The sequence below is a fragment of the Lutra lutra genome, chromosome 3, assembly GCF_902655055.1.
Source record: "Lutra lutra chromosome 3, mLutLut1.2, whole genome shotgun sequence".
In the NCBI taxonomy this organism is placed as follows: domain Eukaryota; kingdom Metazoa; phylum Chordata; class Mammalia; order Carnivora; family Mustelidae; genus Lutra; species Lutra lutra.
The window spans coordinates 57,959,528-57,985,382 of record NC_062280.1 but is presented as its reverse complement, the minus strand read 5'-3'; the positions used below and the strand labels follow the sequence as shown (position 1 = coordinate 57,985,382).

The 25,855-nt window shown below is 39.2% G+C and overlaps 1 protein-coding gene across 1 annotated transcript in view; it reads left to right on the top strand.

Moving 5' to 3' along the window:
• PLA2R1 (phospholipase A2 receptor 1) overlaps window positions 1-25,855 on the top strand; it is a 108,986-nt gene that overhangs the window by 13,208 nt on the left and 69,923 nt on the right. Inside the window, 6 exon segments of the mRNA XM_047721863.1 lie at window positions 3,252-3,635; window positions 6,252-6,425; window positions 17,342-17,515; window positions 21,835-21,948; window positions 22,477-22,620; window positions 25,587-25,781. Coding sequence (XP_047577819.1) covers window positions 3,252-3,635; window positions 6,252-6,425; window positions 17,342-17,515; window positions 21,835-21,948; window positions 22,477-22,620; window positions 25,587-25,781 — 1,185 coding nt within the window.

Genomic DNA, 25,855 nt, shown 5'->3' with positions numbered 1-25,855 from the left:
GCTTTCTCTTCAGTGAATTTATAGAGATTAATGGTGCCAGGACCAGATTCTATTATAGTTTAATGGGAAAATGGGATTGGATCATTTTTTAGCTTCCTATGGCATAGTATTCTTTTGGAGATGGCATATTTATTGTTATTGTTAAGCCAGAGCTACTTGTTTATGATACATTCTGAGGAACTTTTCCAAAGCTACATTCTGAAGGCAGCTGGGCATGAAAACATATTAACACTCCAAAAGGGAGCAGCGTGGGATTAAGTTTGTCAAATATCTTCTGCTTCAGAAGGGTATTTTTATGATCACTGGTGTAACTATGGAAGCTCCGATTCTAGCACTCCTTTTCTCATAACATTTAATAATTTGAACATTTAAAAATGTTATTTATTCACCCAAAATTTTAGTGACATATAATTTCCATGTTGACTGACAGACCATCCATTCACTCATCCATACACTGCTTGTCAACATCACGCGTTTTTCTCTGTCTTTTAAGAGAACTGCAGGATAGACTTCACAGGTAGATACTAGTGTAGAAGATGAACAGATGAAGACTCTTAACTCATGACTGCACACATATTTGAACAAACAGACAAAAATTTTGTTATCTGGCTTTTGAAGCATATTTATCCTCCATAAAAGGTGACTTCATATTAAGCCTACACACACTGTATGCTGCAAAAGCTAGAGTAAAAATGAATTTTTCTGGTAATGATAGAAGTCTTTGGAGATGTTCAACTTAGCACTCTTCAGGTGTTCAATCAGATCTACAGTTGCCTCTGCAGATCAAGAATTGGGAAGCCAGGGGCACCTGGGTGGCTCAGTGGGTTAAGCCACTGCCTTCGGCTCAGGTCATGATCCCAGGTCCTGGGTTCGAGCCCCACATCGGGCTTTCTGCTCAGCAGGGAGCCTGCTTCCTCCTCTCTCTCTGCCTGCCTCTCTGCCTACTTGTGATTTCTCTCTGTCAAATAAATAAATAAAATCTTTAAAAAAAAAAAAAAAGAATTGGGAAGCCAAAGGGATGATGGTAACAATAATAACAATATCGACTTGCTGAAGTCTTCCTATGCCAAAGTGGTATGTGATGTGCTTTCCATGGGTTAATTTAATGGAATGCTTTTAGTATCCCTGTGAGATCAATATCACACATGCTCCCAGTTCAAAAAGGAAAGGGGAGTCTCACTGAGATTAAAAATTTGCCCAAAGTTCCAGACTAGTCTGCCTGATTGAGAGCCCTCAACCACTCATCTGTCTACCCATCTTAGGTGTATAAACTGAGGCCCTGGGGGCTGAGATCCAGCCAGTAAGTAGGTGGCTATATTTGAACATGTATTTGAGATAGAAGCTAACGTACCAAACAATTACAGTAAAATAATTATCCTTTAGTGAAAAATTAATGAAACACTGGACTAGCTAGAAAGTAATTAGTAGATTACAAAAGAAATGAAGGTGAACTCTCTACTCGGGCATGAAAAAGAGAGTTGGAGAAAAGGTTAATTATCAAAATCCACATCGTATTGGCAAGGGATAGATTTGATCTTGAATGACTATTACTAATAGCCATATAGACATGATCTTCATTAGGAAAACAAATTTCCTGATCTAAATGAAATCTCCCTAAAACCATTCATTCTCTTCCCTCGCCCAAGCACACACTCGCCTCTCTTTTGCTCTGATATATGATGATCAAAGCAATTTTCTGACAACTAATTCAACTCCTCAAATTATGGTTATAAGTGAGGTTATCAATTATTAAATGAGGTATAGCTTTAATTAATACATTGACAATCTTTTTTTAAACAACGTCATAAGTGATTTTGGGTTCTGTAAATCAGTTGTTGGCCTGAGTAACTTTGAAGAAAAATAAGAGAACTTTTACCAAAACAAAACACAGTCCCCATGAACCGATGAACGAGGAAGCTTGTTCTGCACTGTCCCAAATCTCTATAAGGCCTCTTCCTGTCACACAACACAAGTTGCCCTAAGCCACAGCCATTTTAAGGAAAGCTGATAAGGTCCCTTCAGATATTTAAAGAACGAACAAGAGGTAAAATATAAGAAGGGGCCCTATCTAATGAGAGAACAAAAGAGCTCTTGAACCTGACCAGACATTCTGAGCTGAGGGACTCAGGAAACCAAGTCCTGCCAGCCTCTGCAGGTGCGACTATGTAACTGCCAGCACACTTAATCAATATCAAGCATTTATTGAACTTCTATAATGTACTCACTACATTCTGTGCTTAGACTGAAGAAATTAGACATGATTTCTACCTCCAAAACCCTGTGAGAGGACAAGTTCATAATTGTATAACAGGCGTTTTCCAGACCAGTGACTTGAGGTATAGTCCGATAGCAGACAGGTAGCTAACACCCATTCCTGGCTGGGCACCACCAGCTCCTCCACAGGAAATTCACTTAGATCTCTTCTTCTGGCTCCAGGGGGTTAGAGGCTCAGAGAAGTGTCACAAAATCCTACTTTCTCTGTATCTCCCTGTGGCCTATGTGGCTTGGCCACTGCCATATTGCTCTGTCATCCCCCAGGTATCTACACATGGTGCCAGGTCTGAGGTCGTGTCCTGGGCATCCATCTATTGCTGGTCCCACCCACAAAGGCTGCTCTTGTGAAGAGGCCATCCCACAGCAAATGTCCCCACTTTTTTACTCCACATGGATCCAGCACAGAGAACAAATGTGGAGAAGCTTTTTTCCCACCAGCATTGCATCTTGTATCAAGACACAAAACCACACTTCACTTAAACCCTTTTGTTTTTCTATAGGATTTGATGGTAGAACTTTTCATTTCAGTGACCGTTGATTCAGCTGGTAGGTTTCTAGTACTCATGCACTTGCCTGAAGAAAACCAAAGGGACACCATACCTCTGGGCACACAATGTCCCTCCCATTTAGCCCTGGGTATTATTATCAATCCCTGCTTTCTATCCAGTTGTGGTGAGCACTTTCACCATAATACCACTCCCCCACGGATCAACCGGCAGCCTTTGCTACTGTACGGCCATGGAGGTCTTAGATCACTTTCTCATTAATTCCAACAAATCCATTTTGTTTCCCAAGGAACCCTTCTGTTTTGTGCAAAAAAAAAGCTCTTCTGGTGGACCAGATCAACTCCAGATCTGTTCCAAATGGCTGTAAATTGTGACATATGGCAACATATAGACATGCACCCTGGGATCCTCATGACAGTAGTTAATAATATATGGATGTTGCATGCCATGTTTTCTCTTTTGTTGTTTCAGATAAAGGAATATTCGTTATCCAGAGTGAAAACCTCAAGAAATGCATTCAAGGAGGCAAATCTGTACTAACCCTGGAGAAGTGCAAACCACTAAGCGAGCACATGCTGTGGAAATGGGTTTCAAACCACCGCCTCTTTAACTTAGGGGGCAGTGGCTGCCTAGGCCTGAATTTATCTAATCCAGAGCAGCCATTGAGCTTATACGAGTGTGATTCCACTCACGTTTCCTTGAGATGGCGCTGTAACAGGAACGTGATCACCGGCCCTCTCCAGTACACGGTGCAGGTGAACCACAACAACATGCTTGTGGCCTCAAGGAAATATCTTCACAAGTGGATATCCTATATGTCAGATGGTGGAAGCATTTGTGAATATCTGCACAAAGGTGAAAAAAAAAAAATAGAAGTACTCGTGAAATGTTATATTTAGAAAGTTTGCCCCTAAGTAAAGATTTGTAAATTATATTATATGACAGCACCCAGAGCCTGAAGGGATGTCTAAACACATTTTAGTTGCTTACTTCCATATTATAAAGGGATTACCAGAGTCTTGGAATGGGCTTTCTATATGCTGCTAAAGAAGCAAAACTCAAAATTTAAAGATATTAGGGAAGAAACCACTTAAATAACTCTGGGAATCAATGAAAAGGAGGAGAAGGAATAGAAGGCTGGAAGAGGGAAAAATAAAGGTGGGAAGAATAGGTCTTTGAAGTAAAGACTTGTCAGGATAGATAGAAGAACCTCTCCTGCTCCCATTTCTCTTGTTGTAGAAACTCAGCACCATGTGTGAGTGTGTCCACAGAGCACCTCAAAGCCTCCTCACTGGCATCCACGTGATGGTTGTGGACAGGCATTTAAAGATAAACCACAGACTACTGTCAGGAGCCTTTGGCATGTGTCAAGGGGTGGGAAAGCATGGTTTCAGGAGTGGGGGTTTTCCTTCTCCATAGTTCTATAATTTGGGCATTTTGAGCAGAAAAAAAAGGCAAAGAAAATGGCATAAATTCTGAAACCTCAAACCAGTCTCAGATTTTGTTCTGTAGCTCTCTTCATTCATTCATCCATCCTTCTTTCACGTAGTTATTAAACACTGACTATTTCTTGGGTACAGTGCTGGCCATTTAATTTACACAAGCCAACAAGACAGATGTGGCCCCTGACCTCATGGTGCTCTGTAGAATTATGCCTTAACAAGAGCATATCCTTCTAAGAACTTTATACAAGTCCTGGGAAGCAGAGCAAGGGACTCCTAAGATCTAAAGCAGGACTTTCTTTTGTACCTACAATAAATGAATAAAAAGAGAGCCAAGAGCAAGCCATTTTCAGGACTCCGTACAATAAGCAGTTGCTGTAAGCTGGCACTCTGAATAGTCTTCAGTTCTAAGGAAAAACATAATATTTTGCTATATGTTAATTTTTTAGCCATATACTCACATTCCTACACACTCAGGGGAAGACTGAATAGAAGTCAGGGGATCGAAACAAGAGGATGCGTCCTGAAATACCGGTAGTTCCTAAACAGCCCAAACCTCCAGGGCTGGCAACGTGGTGTGTGGTGTATGTCTAGCCCCTGTCAGCTGTGGCGAAGGAGGGAGAACCTCCGCAGCTGGACCTTCTGCTCCAAGACCCCCTTAACCGAGGGTGGCCCAGATGCCCCTCCCCACTGAAAGCCCTAGTTGAGTCATGCTCAAGGCCAAGGATACCTGATTATTGTAATACTCTGAGAAAGCAGCCAACAGGCCACCTCCTCATACTCCTCTCTCCTAGACTCTTGTAGAGGCCTCCTAGCTAGTCATCCCATTTTCCCCTCTCCCCGTGTCGGTTTGGTTTGCCATACTACACCCTGAGTTACTCTTTTTAAATGGCAATCTGATCGTGTCATTTTTTCCATTCAAAACCCACTAGGGGCGCCTGGGTGGCTCAGTGGGTTAAAGCCTCTGCCTTCGGCTCGGGTCGTGATCTCAGGGTCCTGGGATCGAGCCCCATGTCGGGCTCTCTGCTCAGCAAGGAGCCTGCTTTCCTTCCTCTCTCTGTCTGCCTCTCTGCCTACTTGTGATCTCTGTTTCTGTCAAATAAATAAATAAAATCTTAAAAAAAAAAAACCACCCACTATTGACAAAGGCCCAAATCCCTAACGTGGCAGAGCTGGCCCTCTGTGAGCTGAAGCTCTAGCTCATCCCCAGTGCCACTTCCTTTAACACCTTCTTGCTCTTCCCCATTCACCCCACACACACTCTTGTCACAGGCCCTCCATATTTGCTGTTCCACCCACCAGAACAACTCTTCTACCAAGACTTGCATCTTGTCCAGTTCTTATTCAGAGAAGCCTTCATGGGCATCACTCTCCACAATAGTGCTCCTCCATCCTTCAAACACACACACACACACACACACACACACACACACACACACACAGCCATTCCGTCTTCTGCCCAGCTTTGTTTTCCTTCGTGGCACTTACCACTATCTGAAATTATATGTTTACTTGTACACTTGTTTTCTCTTCGTCTCCCCTCTAGAACAGAAGCTCCATATGAAAGGGAACATGTGCAGGTTTGCTCTCTAGTACATCCCCAGTGCAGGGCACATTAAATGTCCAATGAATATCTGTTGAATGAATGAATCATAAATACCTATATAATTCTTGAGGTTCAGATGCTGATCCCTGATGTATTAGGGAGCCAGAAGGTATTTTAAGTAAATCTTCATTTAATTTTCCTTCTCATCCACTGATAAATATGTGTGCTACTGTGTGGGGCACCATTGTAAATAAACAGGCAGGAAATAGGTAAACAAGCTGTTTATCAGCACGTGCTCTGAAGCCAGCACTTACCCTTGTACCTTCACATACACTAGACAGTGAGGCCCCAAGGATTCTCTGTGGAATAACAAGGGCCTTATCCATTGTAGGTTCTCAGTCGATAAAAAGCACATTCACTAAATGACAGTTCCCAAAGATAAAGTTGACATAATGCTTATTTGACTTTGTCTTTTTTTTCTAGATTTGTACACAATCAAAGGGAATGCCCACGGGACACCATGCATGTTTCCCTTCCAGTATAACCAACAATGGCATCATGAATGCACCCGGGAAGGGCGGGAAGACAACTTACTGTGGTGTGCTACAACCAGTCGATATGAACGGGATGAGAAGTGGGGATTTTGCCCAGATTCCAGTAAGAATAAAATCTAGTTTTCCCCATATGTCATGAATGAATCAAGCATGATTAGAAAGTTATCTGTATTTGAAGAAAAGCACCAGGATTGGTAGATTGAAGTCTGAATAAGCACTCTGATTCCATTTATCCAGATTTTGATTTTATGTTTGTTTTGCTTTGAAAAGACAATTCTGATGTATACTCTTTTTTTCCGCTTATGTTCAAAAGATGTTAATTAGCCATTTTTCATTAAGCTCAGTGCATAAGTAAGGATGCTTTAACCAGAATGAAATTACAACACTCTGTGCACTCATTAATCCCAGCTTCCGGGCAAAATATGTCAAAACAAACCTAAATGCATATAAAACTTCTTCTTTATTTCTACTTTCACCCTACCCCCTCTTATAAGCTGCCTTAATTTCTCCATGTCCAGACTGCTTTTCTTGCCTATTGTCAGGTCCAGGGATCAGCTGGTCCCCGGGAGAACTTTCTAAAATCGCAATTGCCCACATTATTTCTCAACAATGAGTTCTCATCTTGAGTTCCCTCTTATTGCTCAATTTCTAGCTATAACCTCAAAATCTGACAGCTGCAATGTTCTAACTTTTTTTCAGTTAGTACTTTATTATTTTATTTTTATTTAGCTAAAAGTTTTCCAATAGCTGCTAAATATTGAAGAATATTTATATATACCTTCTACTTTTTTTTTTAAGAGAAGAGAGAGAAGGGGGAGAGACAAAGGGGGAAGGAGAGAGAATCTTAAGCAGGTTCCATGCCCAGTGTGGAGCCCAACTCAGGGCTCAGTCTCACCACCTTGAGATCATGATCTAAGGTGAAGTTAAGAGTCAGATGTTCAACCAACTGACCACCCAGGTGTGCCTATACTTTCTACTTTCTATATTCAGTGTCCTTCACTTTGGTTCCTGCAAATCAGAGAGTATAGCTCCTACTATCTCCTCTTCCTTGCCTACCTCCCCTCCATATATATTGCCATATATATGACAAAATACAACAAATAAATGTGAAACAGAAGCAAATGAAAGAAATGAATTCCAAAGAATGTGATTTAGAAGTTATCTGTAGAATTGTTTTCTAATCTAAGAACAAATTTGGCTTAGTGAATAAGAGAGAGTACAGTCTTTGAAGTCAAACAAACCAAGCTTGGAGTCTGTTTCCCTTCAACGATGAGATCTTAAGTGTCTGTTTCTTTGTCATACAAATGGAGGTAATAACCTTTTAGGATTATTGAGATCCAATTTGATGATGCATCTAAGGTACATGTATTTCTGGTATACGGTAAGCTCTCACCAGGATTAGCCATTGCCATCAGCATCAACATATATCATCATCAAAGCTAACTTAGCCTTTCAGTATGCACTTCTGAATCAATGATCCCTTCTCTTTGTTGTCTGTCAGCACCACTAAGTTAGCATAGTGGGGAATATCAAGAGTGCTGGGACTTAGGACGCTTCCTTCAAAGAACTTGGTCTCTAGATGTAATACAGACAGATTTTCTCTATGCCAGAAAATACAGACTATATTTGATATGATATTCTAGAATCACCAGGGGGTTAGTTAACAATACATATCCTGGCCCCTCTCTGAGAGATGCAGTGTGTCCAGTGTGTGGGACCCAAGCATCTGCATTTTTGACAAGTAACCCAAATGATCCTGTTGCAAATAATTCTTTTTTTTTTTTTTAAGATTTCATTTATTTGACAAAGAGAGACACAGAGACAGAGGGAGCAGAGGCAGAGGGAGTGGGAGAGGGAGAAGCAAGCTTCCCGCCCAGCAGGGAGCCAGATGCGGGGGCTCAATCTCAGGACCCTGGGATCATTACCTGAGCTGATGGCAGACACTTAACAACTGAGCCACCCAGGTGCCCCTGCAGATAATTCTTCATCAGACAATTCACAGTATGCAGATAATTCTGTGCAACATACATCTATATGCTGATATTAAGACATTTAACAACTAATATGGTATGGACTATTGACCAATCCAAGTAAAGACTTTAACACAGAGGTTAGGGATCCTGAAGGCCCAGTGCTGGTTTTAACCCCTTAGATTTTGGAGTGTGAGATGTGATGAAGGAGAGATGCAGGAGAGACTGGGGAAGGGGCACCTGGGTGGCTCAGTGGGTTAAGCGTTTGCCTTTACTCAGGTCATGATCCCAGGATCTTGGGATCCAGCCCCACATCAGGCTCCCCGCTCAGGAGGAAGTCTGCTTCTCCCTCTCTCTTTGCCCATCCTCCCCACTCATGCACTCTCTCTCTCAAATAAATAAGTAAAATCTTTTAAAATAAATACAAAGTAAACCAATACCAATAACATTAACATGTATTTCACATGGCCCTAATACCGGGGACATTAAAAAAAAATTTTTTTATGTTATGTTAATCACCATTCAGTACATCATTAGTTTTTGATGTAGTGTTCCATGATTCATTATTCGCGTATAACATCCAGTGCTCATTACAACATGTGACCTCCTTAATACCCATCACTGGGTTGCCCCATCCCCTTCTCCCACTCCCCTCTGAAACCCTCAGATTGTTTCCTGGAGTCCACAGCCTCTCATGATTCATCTCCCCCTCTGATTTCCCCCCTTCAGTTTTTCCTTCCTTCCTCTAATATTCTCTGTGCTATTCCTTATGTTCCACATACAAGTGAAACCATATGATAATTGTCTTTCTTTGCTTGACTTATTTCACTTAGCATAACACCCTCCAGTTCCTCCATGTCAATGCAAATGATGGGTATTCATCCTTTCTGATGGCTGAGTAATATCCCATTGTATATATGAACCACATCATCTTTATCCATTCATCTGTTGAAGGGCATCTTGACTCCTTCCACAGTTTGACTATTGTGGACATTGCTGCTATGAACATTAGTGTGCATGTGCCCCTTCTTTTCATTACATCTGTATCTTAGGGATAAATACCAAGTAGTGCAATTGCTGGGTCATAGGGTAGCTCTATTTTTAACTTCTTGAGGAACCTTCATACTGTTTTCCAGAGTGGCTGTACCAGCTTGCATTCCCACCAATAGTGGAAGAGGGTTCTCCTCTCTCCACATCCTCTCCAACGTTTGTTGTTTCCTGCCTTGTTAATTTTTTCCATTCTAACTGGTGTAAGGTGGTATCTCAATGTGGTTTTGATTTGAATTTCCCTGATGGCTGATGATGTTGAACATTTTTTTCATGTGTCTGTTAGCCATTTGTATGTCTTCTTTGGAGAAGTGTCTGTTCATGTCTTCTGTCCATTTTTTGACTTGACTTTTTGTTTTTTGTGTGTTGGGTTTGAGGAGTTCTTTATAAATCTTGGATACCAGCCCTTTCTTTATCTGTTATGTCATTTGCAAATATCTTCTCCCATTCCGTGGGTTGCCTCTTAGTTTTGTTAACTGTTTTCTTCACTGTGCAGAAGCTTTTTGTCTTGATGAAGTCCCAAAAGTTCATTTTTGGTTTTGTTTCCCTTGCCTTTGGAGACGTGTCATGAAAGAAGTTGCTGTGGCCGATGCTGAAGAGGTTACTGCCTATGTTCTCCTCTAGGACTTTGACATTTTTTAACCACAATATTCTCCCTGAGGTTCTGTGAAGAGCCCAGTTACCATCCTCTGTCTCTTGTATTCAATTGTGGTTTCCCAGGTGGAAGCTTGGGTATAATAGTGCTTGGGGCTTTTCACGCCCCCCACCCCCTGTCTTCCTATAACTCAGGAGCTTCTTCTGCTTGACAGCCTGCTAGCTTCCAGCTCTCCTAATCTGAACCACAACCAGCAGTATTTGTGTAGTGCTAAATTACACTTCCAGTTTTCTTCCTTTCTTGTTGCTTTTGATCCCTGGTGGCCAACATAACTCAAAATGATGTGTTAGAGGCTGAAATCTAAGCAAGCTGATAGCTCTTTCCATGGGGCCAACAAGTGGATAGGACAGAAAGGAGTGAGTGGGGTAAAGTAAAGATTTGTACTTCTGTATCTCATCTTTATTAATGGAAGTTGTTAGTATCTCATTGTAAAATGAAGCTTCCTTTAAAAAAATTGATTGTAAGTGAGCAAAATATAAATTTAGTATTATTACATATATAAACACACTGGCAGTGAGAGATACAATAAAACCACTGTCACTATTGATTTTCAGGAACAAGGAGATATATAGGAATCTCTCTGGGTTTGTTTAGAGGCAATTCAGGGCCATGCTAAGTCTCTCTTAATTGTGTGTCTTATACAGCTGGACACTCATGTTTAGTTAGTTTGAGATATTTTTAAGATCTCAACCTCTGAAATGGTCTGATTGCCCTTGAACCTTATTCAGTTGACACAATTATTTTATTAGAAACTTCAGTGGTATAACAGAACAGATTGGTATCAACATAGATATATGACTGTGAACCTTACCTAAGCCTCCAACATTGGTTGCAATGCTGTTATTTCTCTTTTTTGATACTGCTCTCTTGCTCCCACAGTAACCATACCAACCTCCCTATCCTCCTCTAACTTCTTACCCTACCCCTCATTCTCCTTCCTGATTCTCACCAGATGACCTCAGTTCTTACTCATAATGAAAACAGAATCCATCAGAGGGAAGTTTTGACAATTTCTCTTCCATAACCTCTAAGCCTACCTAGGTCTATACCCAACTTTTTCCCTCCCCACATACAATAGAGTTCCTCCTTCTACTTAGGGCACGTCTCCCCTCTTGGACTCCAGAGCCTCCCATTCAACCTTCTCTAATCTGTATCTCAGTGTTTCTCAAAGTGTGATTCCCATTATAGCAGCAGCAGCAGCAGCAGCAGCATTCCTTGCAAGTTTGCTAGAAATGAAAATTATCAGTAACACCCCCCAAACAACTATATCAGAAATGCTTGAAGTGCAGCCCTGCAATCTGTTTTAACAAGTGTTCTAGGTGATTTCAATGCCCACCATTCTAGTGGATCCTTCTCCATTAGCAGTTAAACCTTCTTAAGTCTTTTTTTTTTTTAAGTTTTTATTGAAATTCTAGTTAGTTAACTCGTATGGTAACTTCGGTTTCAGGTGTATAATTTAGTGACTCATCACTTACATATAGCACCCAGTGCTCATCACAGGTGCCTCCTTAATACCCATCACCCATTTAGCCCATCCCCACCCACCTCCCTCCATCAACGCTGTTTGTTTTTTTGTAGTTAAAAGTCTCTTATGGTTTGCTTCCCTCTCTCTTTTTTTCCCCTTCCCTTATGTTCATCTGTTTTATTTCTTAAATTCTACATATAAGTGAAATCTTATGGTATTTGTCTTTGAATGACTTATTTTACTTAGCATAATACACTCTAGCTCCATTCACATCATTGCAAATGACAAGATTTCATTATTTTTGATGGCTGAGTAATATTGCATTATGTATGTATACCACATCTTTATCCATTCATCAGTCAATGGACATTTGAGCTCTTTCCATAATTTGGCTACTATTGATAATGCTACTATAAATGTTGGGGTGAATGTACCCTTTGAATCAGCATTTTTCTATCCTTTGGATAAATTCCTAGTGATGCAATTGCTGGGTCATAGGGTAGTTCTGTTTTTAACTTTTTGAGGAACCTCTGTACTGTTTTCCAGAGTGTCTGCGCCAATTTGCATTCCTACCAAAGGTGTAAGAGAAACCTGCTCAAGTCTTAAAATAACATCTTTAAAAAATAATATATCACCTTCATAGCCACTTCTGTCTCCTGAAAACAGCCATGTCTTTTACTCTCCTCCCCCACCATAGATAGACTTCTCAAAAGAATTATCTATACTTCTTCACCTTGCTTTCATTCCTCACTCCACTGTCTCTCCTTGACTTCTATGACAATGCATGCCTGATCTCCATTTTCACAAACCATTCATTTATTCATTCTCACAAATCTGTACTGAACACCTACTATGTGCCAAGTTTGTGCTGGGATTGTAACCATGAACATGAAAAATGAAAGCCATAGTGCCTGTCCTAATGAAGTTCACACTCAAGTAAAATACCCAAATTAATATATAATGTTTGATAAGTGCCACTTTAAAAAAAAAATGGTGTTATCAGTAAGAAATCTAATTTAAATTTGTAAGTCAAGGAAGGTTTTTCTGAGTATGTTGTATTTAAATCTCTAGTCCAAGAGATGAATAACAGTTATCAAGATGGAAAGTGAGAGGATGAGATATCCACCTAGAGGTGCATGGTCAATGGGAATGGTCAGCACTAGGTTTATGGGCAATATAGGAAATATATTATTTGAATAGAACTAAAAAATAATAATAAGACCACCTACAGGTCAATCTGCTTTTGACTCACCATGCACATGCCCTGACAGTTCTATAGAACATGCATGATAAAATACTCTCACCTGTCCAAGGGTGACTGCTTTCCTACCTTTACCCCCAGTGTGCCACTAACCAATTATCTGAAGACTTTGAGGAGGGAAAGAGGTTACTAGGAAAGACAATGTGGCAAGAGCACAGTAAGAGAAAGAGGAGCAAGATGTTTAGGAAAGGTTGGCAGAGGCCAATTCAACCAAAGGCATGATAACTCAAGGTGCTCTAAAGGTAAAGATTTACCTAATTCTGACTATAAATGGAAGCTATAACAGGATGTTAAGCAGTGATATGATAATGATTTAAATATTTTTTAAGGATCATTCTGAATTCTTTATGGCAAATGGGTTGGAGGAGAGCAAGAAGGAAATCCTAGAGACCAGTTATAAGGCCACAGAAGTAGACTCGAGGACAGTGGTGACTTGGGTTAGGTAGCAGAAAGTGGGTTGGAAAATAGATGTACTGAAAATCTAATCTGGAGATAGACTGAACAGGATGTGGTTCTCAGGAACACAGCTGAGCTGGAGAGAAGGAGCTGAGCTGTCAGGTGTCTGAGTAGCTGATTAAAGCAACAAGCCAAAAATGAAAGAGTGGGGGCGCCTGGGTGGCTCAGTGGGTTAAAGCCTCTGCCTTCGGCTCAGGTCATGATTCCAGGGTCCTGGGATCGAGCCCCGCATCGGGCTCTCTCCTCAGCGGGAAGCCTGCTTCTCCCTCTCTCTCTCTGCCTGCCTCTCTGCCTACTTGTGATTTCTGTCTGTCAAATAAATAAATAAAATCTTTAAAAAAAAAATGAAAGAGTGAAGCCTTTTATCACTTACTGTGGGATATAAGCAAGAGCTCAAAATGGGAGGAAACACCAACTTCTCTTGCTCCGTTTTTCCTTATGGAATGGCACACTGGTCAAGGGTCAGAAGGATCAGCACAGACTATTGAGAGAGCCCTCAACAAAAGCCTCTTCAGTTTTGTGGACCCTGGGGCCAAGGGTGAGTTGAAGGGGAAAATCTGGGAGTGGAAAAGGACTGGGTACTGAGTCAGAGTACTTAAAAGTGTCTTCAGGTTTCCCCCTCCGACACCCCCCAACCTCAGTAGAGGTAACCAAAGAGGATGTCATCCCAAGGCCTCAGAAAAAGAGGCTTAGAAATGAAGGAGCCAGAGCTAGGAATGTGAAGAGCATGATGGGCCAGGGGGCTCTGAATCTTTGACTGAAACTCCCTCCAGAGACTTTAGTGCACTGTCTATGAACCACGTCTGATATGGGAAGGGAGACTTCCCCCATGAGGTCTACCAAATAAATTCTTTGTAATTGGCTGTGATGAGGCCTGAAAAATCACATACAGATTTTTTTTTTAAGATTTTTATTTATTTATTTGACAGACAGAGATCACAAGTAGGTAGAGCAGCAGGCAGAGAGAGAGGAGGAAGCAGGCTCCCTGCTGAGCAGAGAGCCCGATGCGGGGCTAAATCCCAGGACTCTGGGATCATGACCTGAGCCGAAGGCAGCGGCTTAACCCACTGAGCCACCCAGGGGCCCCTCACATACAGATTTTTAACCAGGAGTTGGATTTCTCACTGGTAAGGACAGACTTGAAAATTAAGTGTTAATTAAGACCCCAGTTTTCTGATATGCATAGCAGAGTTAATGGAGATACAGATTTGGAAGAAACAATCAAACATTCAGACTGGGACATGTTATATATCAGTCAATCATGTGAGATGTAGACTAGGTAGTTTAGACACAGAGGTCTCTATATACCTGAGAGTTGTAGTAAAGGGACTTAGAGGAATGGGTTAGATAGTCTAGAATTTGTGTAGAATAGAAAGAAAGGGGACTCAGAACCAAGCCTTAAAACCTCAATATTTAGTTTGAGCAGAGAAAAATGAACCAGCAAAGGAGACTGAGAATAGGCAGCCAAATTGGTAGAAGGGTAGCCAGGCATGTAAAGGCAAGAAAAGAGAGTACATCAGCCAACCCAGGGAGCTCAACTTGCCAAATGCTGCTGAAGGGCTTGATTTAACAAGATCTGAAACTTAAGTGTTTGCTGGACTTGGCAACATGGAGATCACTGATGGCCTTACCAAGTATACTCTAGTTGCCAGATTGAGTGGATTAAAGAGTAAATTAAAAAAAAAAAAAAAAAAAAAGAAGAGGAGGGAACATTTTCCAATTCATTCTATGAGGCCAATATTACCTTTATACTGAAACCAAACAAAAGCATCACAAGTAAAGAAAGCTATAGAATCACAGGTAAAGAAAACCACATTAGAATCAAGAATATGTTTATGGGGCACCTGGGTGGCTCAGTGGGTTAAGCCGCTGCCTTCAGCTCAGGTCATGATCTCAGGGTCCTGGGATCGAGCCCCGCATCAGGCTCTCTGCTCAGCAGGGAGCCTGCTTCCTCCTCTCTCTCTACCTGCCTCTCTGCCTGCTTGTGATCTCTCTCTGTCAAATAAATAAATAAATAAAATCTTTAAAAAAAAAAAAAGAATATGTTTAAAATGCAGGTTCCTGAGTCCTACCCCAGACTTACTAACTCAGAATCTCTGGGACAAAGAACAAGAAATCTGCATTTTCTTCATAAGATGACTAAATGATTTTTAGGCACACTGAAATTGTAAACACTCCCTGCCCCTTTCTTATGGCCTCAACTGTCTTGCCAGATGAACAGGGCTGAGCTGATGTCTGTCAACACTCACTGTGATGTCCGTCTCAGGGATGGCCAAGCATTTTAACTGAAAGACAATCTCTAAGGACTCATTCTCAGTGGGAAAATTTCAGACACCAAGGCAAGATGATTATTGAAATATTCCTTCCCCCTTTATTTTCCTTTTCTTCAGTTTTACTTGGTGATAGCTTTGTCTTCTGCCCTCCTTCAATCTTGGATCCTTTTATAAATACATGTGTCAGTCAGAAAACTATATAGACAACTTTAGATTTATATGTGGTTTAATAACTTCTGGTTAACTAACTTAGTTCTGGGGAAAGCAGGTTGTGATCAGACATGAAAACAGACTTTCTACGTTCCCAAGGGAAATATCTAAGTATTAAGGGGGAAAAAAAAAAGATTTTATTGTCAAATAAGTTTGAAGTATAACCAAATAAAAATAGAGCTGTTTCTTTACTACAGACCTTCTCAGAGCCTTTATTATGCTATTGTACATTTTGAATTTACCAGGGGATGTTATTTACGCATTATGTCTCAGCTCCTCTTGAAGAGTTCATGAAGTTGTCTTACTCTGTAGATTACACTTTGGGAAATACCATTCTAGATTTTAGCAAATTGCCTGTCCATCAGTTACTCAAGATGTAGCATGTTTTACATTTTCTACATTCTGCAATTTTTTGGCTGAGTTTGATTTCAGGTAATTACTGAGGTTGTTTATTTCACCTTGGGATTTGATTTAAAATTTTACCAAAATCTTTTATGCTAAGCAAAATAAGTCAATCAGAGAAAGACAATTATCATATGATCTCTCTGATATGAGGAATTTGAGAGGCAGGGCGAGGGCTGTAGGGGGTAGGGAGGGAAAAAATGAAACAAGATGGGATCAGGGAGGAAGACAAACCATAAGAGACTCTTTATCTCAGGAAACAAACTGAGGGTTGCTGGGGGTGGGAAGGAGGGATAGGTGACTGGGTATGGTCACTGGGGAGAGTGTATGCTATGGTGAGTGCTGTGAATTGTGTAAGACTGAAGATTCACAGACCTGTACCCCTGAAGCAAATAATACATTATATGTTAATAATAAAAAATAAGAAGAAGAAGACATGCAAGTAAATGAAATGCATTTTCCTGGATTGGATCCTCAACTAAAAAATTTCTTTAAAGGAGATTATTGGGAAAAGTGGCAAGTCGAAGTATAGATGTTGTATCAGATAAACTAATATCAACATTAAAAAAATAACAATAATAAAATTTTACCAAAATCACCCAAACTAGGTCTTTATTTTCTGTTATTTCAGTAAACTTCAAATCTCAGATCAATGTTTCCCACTTCATTCAATTTACTTTTAAGCATACTATGCAATGTTTTACAAGTACATTTTCCTTCTCTTCCTTTTGGTTGAAAGAACTTTATCTTTAACTGAATATCAGTGTTTCTGTTCTCAATGTTTATTTAAACACTTGTGTTCATTATAAACTCATATTTCACTTATATCCCTTTTATTCCACCTAGCATTTTGGTATTTATGTGGGGGGAAGGCTTTTTGAAACAACATTTGCATGTGTTTCAAATAAACATTTAAATTCACACAGCTTTCAGTATAAAGTTCTAAACAACTGCTTTTTAGAGAACGCAGATGCTATTTTCACAAATATTTCTTTTCTTTTCCTTCTTTTAAAAATGCCTTTTCTTATTTCCCAGAAAGGATGGGATCTTCTTTTTTGATAACTTCTTGAATTTCCTTTAAATCTTGAAAGAGTTGAACCATAAAGTGCCAGTGGGATAGCAATGTATATTTCATCATAAAGACCTAATCAAGAATCAATAAGGCACTGAAGTTTTAGAGGTTGAAGTTGGAATCATTCCATTCAAATTCATCTTAGAAATGCATTGTTGTATAGATAAAGTAAGATTATAGTTAATGTTTTGATGGGCTTTGTTTTCAGCATCCGCAGAGGTGGGTTGTGATGCCGTCTGGGAGAAGGAGCTCAATTCACACATTTGCTACCAATTCAACCTGCTTTCCTCTCTTTCCTGGAGTGAGGCACATTCTTCATGCCAGATGCAAGGAGGAGCTTTACTAAGTATTGCAGATGAGAATGAAGAAAATGTCATAAAGAGTAAGTAGGTGGATGATGTACTCTGATATTAATGCAATTAAAATGACTGTTAAGGGGCGCCTGGGTGGCTCAGTGGTTTAAGCCTCTGCCCTCAGCTCAGGTCATGATCTCGGGGTCCTGGGATCGAGCCCCACATCAGGCTCTCTGCTCAGCGGGGAGCCTGCTTCTCCCTCTCTCTCTGCCTGCCTCTCTGCCTACTTGTGATCTGTCTCTCTCTCTGTCAAAGAAATAAATAAAATCTTAAAAAAAAAAAAAATAAATAAATAAATAAATAAAATGACTGTTAATAGTTATGTCCAGGTATGCAAAAATACATCCTGAAAAAAAATCCCTTAGATAATGTTTTCTTTTATTAGTATGGTGCCAACTCACACCTAGAATTGTGACCTGTCCCCTGGGCCATTCCATTGGCACCCAGACAAATCTTCCTTATTTTCTCTCCGTGGGAGGAGAGAAGTTGAGGCCCCAGCAAGGAACCCAGGACAATTTGCCGCTCTAGCAGGTGGATCTGGGAGACTTCCAAACTTAAATACAAATTTCTGCTCTGGGGAGATCTTAGCTATTCAGCTTCCATTAATAAATAACTAAGTCATTTATTAATGAAACAAAATCTCACCTGTCAGTGAATATGCACAGATACATAGGCCTTCTCACGGGTGACGAAGAAATTAAAATTTGGTTGGAAAAGCAAAAGCACACAAATGTTAACTAACAGGATATGACAATAATATGTCAAAAGAGTTGTGCCAAGGGGTTGGGTCTTGGGTTTTACCCATCACCTAAACTCCCCTCTTACTTCTCCTTTATAGATTAAATGTGTTTGTAGGTGTACACACAGCTTTCCAAAAATTTTTAGAAACATTTGAAAGTATCACAAAAATGAGTAACTCTTAACAAAGGTTTCTGACTTTTTTTTCAAATTTTATTGCACGTGTAGTACATATTTATTCTAGAATAATTTTTAAATTTCAAGTGTATAGAAAGAAAAATATTCCATAATTCCACAATCCAAACAGAACCATGTTTTTCTGAAAAAATATATAAAGGCATGCATACATATATAGTATGTATGAACAACAGTTTTGAATAAATGTATGAATGATAGGAGCAGGGACCACAGAACCATCTGGTTGGGTTGGACTCCTTCCTCTACCACTTCCCAGCAGAGTGACCTAACCTGTCTGTGCATCAAATCCCCCCCCCATCAAATGGAAATAATAACAGTACTACTTGTTGGCAGTGTGGATTACATGTTATGATGCAGGCAAAGTCTTAGAAAAGTGCCTGGCACACATAAAAAACACTCATTTTGTGTTAACCATTTAACAACTACACACGCAGTTTGATAATATGCTTATTTCATGTACTAGCATATAATAAGCACCTATGTCTAAGAATAGAGACAAGCATCATAATCTTTAGTGATTACATAGTATTATAGGTTAGGAATAATATAGGTATCTAGCCTCCTACTATTAGACAGTGATAGATAAAATTATTTATTTTATTTTTGCTTATTTGTTGCTATCATAAATCATCCCTGCACTTACCTTTGAGCCTAGATCCCCGATTATTTCTCTATAAGTTTGTGGAAGTAGATTCACTGGGTGAAAGAGGAAGCATGTTTTAAAGTTTTGGAAGTCATTAATACTTTGCAGAAGAAATATAACAAATGCTTGAACAGCACAAGTTTGCCCCTTTCCCCACAGACATGCAAAAGTAGGAAATTACGGTCAAAACTGATTTGAGTGAGTCATACTTTAGGAAAACACCAATTTCCAATATCATTATTAGCCTGTAATAGTTTTTACAGAAAATTTTTCATAGCATGTATGAATTATCATTGTTATCTATCTTGACTGTCAGGATTTCTAATAAGAAGGTTTGGACTTACTCATTAAACTTGAATAACGATGAAAGAAATAAGATATGTCAGAGACTTTGATTTAAATACCACAATTCTATAATTAGATTTCAGGTGTTGCTGAGGGAAACAGAAGTCTATTCATAAAGAGGGAACCCTGTTCCGACCAAGGTATTTTTTAATGATGATCAGTCTAGTTTCTTGCTAATCTCTGGTGAACATTAATTAACTATGATATAAGGGATTATCTAAGCTGTCACAAATGCCAAGAAATATCCAAAGGAATTTAGGTTTGAGTTTATTACTACAAAATTGTGAGCCAATTTAGTTGAAAAGCTAAATAGCTGTTTTTGCATATTGCATGGAGCGCTGGGTGTGGTACATAAACAATGAATCTTGGAACACTGAAAAAATAAAATTAAATTAAAAAAATAAAAAAATAAAAAGCTGGTTTTGTAACCTTAAACACAATTTATAAATTACCCAGTGATTTTTATATGTATTGTTAAGTGATATGTGTATTGTCAAAACAACTGCACAGAGGCCATTCAAAATAACTCTACGATAAGAATAATTGCTATTTAAGTATTTTCATTAGGTTATTTGAAAATATCACTTGACACTGATACGAAATGCAAACATTTCTCTATCTTGTCACTCCATCTTCCCTGCCACCTCTTGTCATCATGATACCCATTGTATGATTTAATCAGATAGTGTTACTGAAGGGACTAATCAAATCAACATCAGAAAGAGACTCTTGTGTAAATGCCACAGGAGTTTTTGGAAGGGTGGGACCTGTGAATGATCGCTGTTTCTGTTCAGGGATTTCTGAGGTCTCAAAATTATAAAGCCCCTTTTTCTCTTTCCTAAGTGAAGTGGATTCTTTCAGTTTTCCACCATTGAACTGAAAGACTCAATCACAGAGGATGCTTAGGCTTGTTATGTGAATACAATGATCTTTATAATCTGGGTGATCATATAAATTATGATCCAAACTGAGAGTCTTCTGAGAGTAAAAGAGGCTGTGAGTTGTAATTATTCTGAAACTACCAGCTAAACTGTAAGTTTTCCTGGCAAACTGGGATAGTTGTGGACCCTATTCATAAGTCAACTATCAGGGCCTGAGTCTCAGGCAGGGCCCCTGCATCCGACTCAAAATATATTGGGTTCTGAAGCAGATGAACCATGAAAGGAAGAGAAAAATTCTCCCTTTTATAGATTAAAAGATTAAATGGCAACATTTGAAAGTGTCATGAAACTAGTCCCTTTAACTACTTTTCTGACACTGTTTTCCAAAATTCGTTCTATAATAATTTGGGGGGGGTGTGGATTTTAAAGGCAGTGCTTTAATTTTTTTAAAAGCAAAATAATTGAAATATAATTGTAGACCATAATATACACCATGTAGATTCTTTTGTAATTATTGTGGCCTTCTTTTTGGCATTATATATAATCAGTTTTGGTGAATCCATTCTCTCTTTGGGGAGCCATAATCCCCAAATCCAGAAACACTATTAATATTTTAATTTAGTAGGTTGCATTTTACCCTCATGTTAATAAAACTATCTATTTTAAATACTTAAAAAGCATCATAGACAACTGTAAAATATTTTTTATCCAATCGGAAAAATAGCCATCCCTGAATTTACATTACATACTTCTCCCTGGTTGGCTTTCTACGTTTGGGGCTGACTTTTTTGTTGTTTTGTTTTCTTTTGTTTTCTTTTATGCTAGAATCATTTTTTAGGATTCAGACAAGCCCCCTCCCTGCTTGCTTTAGCATACCTTCTTAAGTTTGAGGACTTGCCTCCATTCACCAACAATACGTACCTGCTTTTCTCTTCCTTGCCAGGTCCCTGAAGAAAAGCTTCTTTACATTGTTCAATTTTTTAACTGTGAAATACTTCAAAAATATTGAAAAGTGCAGAAAATTTTACGTGCACACGTATACACCCATTACTTAGATTTAACATTACTTCTTCCTGTTCCACCCTTGCTTGGAGCCTATGGTGGCCTCAGCAAGCTGGAGTCCTGGGCCTTCAAGCTAAGGCTGGAGTGACTTTCCTGTACATGTCTTCCTCCCCCATCTAAAGCTCTTAAGTGCAGGAGCTCACACAAATCAGATGGTCTCAATCAAATTCACAACCATGTAGTCTTCGGGGATTGAGGATCATTGAGAGGCAGCACTTCCAGATGCTTCAATTAAGGCCTTCACAGCCAAAGAATTGCTGTTGGTGAGCCTTTAGGAAACTGCTGTGTTTCTCAAGATGGCAGAGGCTGACTTTGTTACGCTGAAGCTTCAGAGTGGGGTTTAGGAGCACTTGGAACCCTTTGTTATGGACTGGAGTTCACTTATGACTGCGTCCTTCAGGAATAGTAAAATGAGAAAGAAGTGTAACATGGTGGGGAGGAGGTTGCGTGTGTTGAAACTTGGTATTTCTCTTCATTTCAGAGCACTTGGGCAGTGAAGCAGTGGAAATGTGGATCGGTCTGAATCAGCTGGATGAAAACGCTGGCTGGCAGTGGTCTGATAGAACACCGCTCAGCTACCTGAACTGGAACCCAGGTACCTGCTTTGTTTCTTGTGCCTTCGGCGGTGGCAATATCACACCCTTACGCAGCAGCTATTTCCCACGTATCTATAAGTCATGTTATTTCAAAAGTGGTTTATAAACATTTTTAAGCTTGCCTGAACTCCCGGAAGGCAAGCTTTTCCAGACAAGAAAATGGAGGTCAAGAAGGTAAGCTATTTAGCCAAGGTTGCAGGAGGATTGGGTTAGAGTCAAGACTCCTGTCAGCTGTTTTACAAATAGCAACAAATTGTCAAATATTTCTTTAAAACAATAAAATCAGCTCTTGCTATCTTTGGGAAATCATTTCATTGTCATGTATGGACTTCAACCTCAAAATCATAGATGTAATATAACATCTTACAGGATTTGCCATACATGCCAAAGAGAAAGGCTATCTCCTTGATGTTAAAAACTACATTTATATATATTGAATATATCATATTTGAATAAATAAGATGACACCGATATATATTAAACTAACTGATTTTGCCTCTGACATTAAACATACACTGTATTTTCAGAAATAAATTTTGAGCCATTTGTTGAACATCAATGTGGAACATTTAATTCATTTATGCCAAATGCCTGGAGGAGTCGGGATTGTGACTCCACCTTGCCTTATATATGTAAAAAATATCTAAACCACACTGATCAAGAAGGGATTGGTAAGTGTTTTTACTTTAAGTTGTTTTTAATGAGTTGTTTATCTGTCCTCTGAATATATTAAAATTCCTTTACATTTTTGCTAATAATTCATAATTTAAGACTAGTTTTTATATTTATATAAATAAATATAGGCAAATAGATAATATCTATTATTCCAAAGGCACCATCTATTTAAAAAATATATTTTTTAGTTTTCCTAAATTTTTTACTAAAAATCAAAACAAAATAACCTAGACATTGAAAACATTGCTTCTTTTTTTAAAAAAACTTTCAATTCTGGGGTGCCTGGGTGGCTCAGTGGGTTAAAGCCTCTGCCTTCGGCTCAGGTCATGATCTCAGCATCCTGGGATTGAGCCCCACATCAGGCTCTCTGCTCAGCAGGGAGCCTGCTTCCTCCTCTCTCTCTCTGCCTGCTTCTCTGCCTACTTGTGATCTCTGTCTGTCAAATAAATAAATAAAATCTTTAAAAAAAAACAAAAAACGTTCCATTCTTAGTTGTTCTGCATGAGATAAACAAGATATGCTTTCTTTTCTATTCCAGCTTTGAGTTTTATTTATGGGTACCTTGGAATTAAATATAAATTAGAACATGGTTTTATAAAATTCTTTTACTTCATTGATCCCTTAGTACACTCTGAATCTCTTATTACCCTCCTCCTTGAACTGACATACAAACTTTTATATGCAACAAAGACGTAAATACCACCTAATTACAATCTAATACCTGAAGCCCAATTATTTGTTTTTAAGGTCTATTGGCTCTTTTTTAGTTTCTGTGGGAATTAATGTCTTCACTCAGAATGTAGAAATAAAAATATAACCATATTTAAAAGATAAATATAGGGGCGCCTGGGTGGCTCAGTGGGTTAAGCCGCTGCCTTCGGCTCGGGTCATGATCTCAGGGTCCTGGGATCGAGCCCCGCATCGGGCTCTCTGCTCGGCGGGGAGCCTGCTTCCTCCTCTCTCTCTGCCTGCCTCTCTGCCTGCTTGTGATCTCTCTCTGTCAAATAGATGAATAAAATCTTAAAAAAAAAAAAAAGATAAATATAACCATAATAAATAAATAAATAAATAATAAATAAATAAAAATATAACCATATTTTCAAATAATGAGCTGAATTATTCTTTTTAAATATTATTCCTTACAATCAGACTTTAACTTTCATTTTCCTTTAAGTGACTAAGCCCAAGGGTGTGGTAGAATAAGGGAGTGTAGGGGAAAGAAGAAGCATTGTGCCATTTTTTTATGTGGAGTTTTTTTCATTATGTCAAAAACATGCTGAAATTGCTATCACTCTCCTTTCCATCCCTTCCTTCTTCTCTTGTCCATTTCTTCCTTCTTCACTGTTTCTTTCTTATGCCTTCCTGCCATCCTCTTTTTTTTTTTTTTTTCTGTTTTATTTACTCTGGATCTACTCATTGAGATCCAAAGACCACAAATGAGGGTAATGAAGCTGTTAGTTTGGATTATTTTCTGTTCCTCCAGGTTTAACAGGTTCTTTTGATGAACTATGTTTTCAGGATCTCTAGGTTCTTTGCTTGTCTCCACCCCTGCTTTAATCAGAGAAGCTCCTCTTTTACTTTTTATCTTACCCATAGAGTGAAGTTTAAAAGTTCCATTTTTAAAAGGGGCTCCATGACTATATTACTTAGGGTTAAAACCTACTGGAGTAGATGACACCTAAATGTTCTAACATTCTTGGACTGTGATTCTAATTGCTGTCAGCATCCCAGAGCAATTTTAAAACAATGTCTCATTTCCCAAATAGCCCTGGAGTTATGTCTAACTAAATTAGTGCTTGAGGGAGGCACTCAGTTGTGGTCAATAAAATAAAGTAAAAATGCTAATCACCAGGTTGAGGACAAGATCCTGGAAAGGGAGAGCCAAAATTTGACATGTACACCACCGCCTCCCCTTCCCGTGCCAAAGCATCATGGCACTATTTTCCTGTAAGTCTAACCCAGTGTCCACATGAACCCAGAGGGAAAACACAGACACTTAGACTAACCTAAAGGTGAAAGCTATTTGTCATCTCTGCTCTGGAGGAAGTAACCTCCAGAGATTTTCAAGCTTTTCCTCAGCTAAGGATAAATATCTGCCCCCACCCACATACTGTACGTAAAATCTTGGGAATGCCCTTTATTTTTTTTTTTTTTTTAAGATTTTATTTATTTATTTGACAGAGAGAGATCACAAGCAGATGGAGAGGCAGGCAGAGAAAGAGAGAGAGGGAAGCAGGCTCCCTGCTGAGCAGAGAGCCCGATGCGGGCCTCGATCCCAGGACCCTGAGATCACGACCTGAGCCGAAGGCAGCGGCTTAACCCACTGAGCCACCCAGGCGCCCGGGAATGCCCTTTAAACTGCTTTTCATAATACTCCTTTTCCAGTGTTAAAAGATTTTTTTAAATGCAGAACGCTAGGGGCGCCTGGGTGGCTCAGTGGGTTAAGCCTCTGCCTTTGGCTCAGGTCATGATCTCCAGGTCCTGAGATTGAGCCTCGAATCTGGCTCCCTGCTTCCTCCTCTTTCTCTGCCTGCCTCTCTGACTACTTGTGATCTCTCTCTCTCTGTCAAATAAATAAATAAAATCTTTAAAAAAAAAGTGCCTTTAAAAAAAATAAATAAAAAATAAATGCAGAACTCTAACTGCTAAATTTTACATCTAGCCCTAACTCTTCACTTGGCTTGTGTAACCTTTTCCAAATCTCCTTACCTCTATGCCTTAGCTCATCTGTAAAATGAAGCACTGAGATCCATTAGATCCTAGATCTAGATCTAGATCTAGATCATATATTGAATCCTTCTTGACTCTGAAGATCTAGATAGCTTATATGTTATTGTTTCATATGTCTCTGTTTTTCAAATTTTTAAAGTAATCATATGTTGATGACAATTTATATTAAGTCTAATAAGTAAACATTTTAAAAATTGTGGAAAATGACATTATGTTTTGTTGGTTTAAAAAGAAAAAAGTACCTGGAAATATTATGCTACACACTGTGAGCCTGGCTGGAATCCCCACAGTCTTAACTGCTATAAACTTCAGAAAGAAAAAAAGACCTGGAAGGAAGCTTTGCATTCTTGCCACTCTGATAACAGCACATTGATAAACATTGCTTCATTAGCAGATGTGGAGTTTTTTGTAACCCTCCTTGGAGATGGTAAGTGCCAAATGTCTCTGATTTAAGAGGTATGAAATATAATGTTGTCACGATCTTTATTAGTGGAGTTGAAA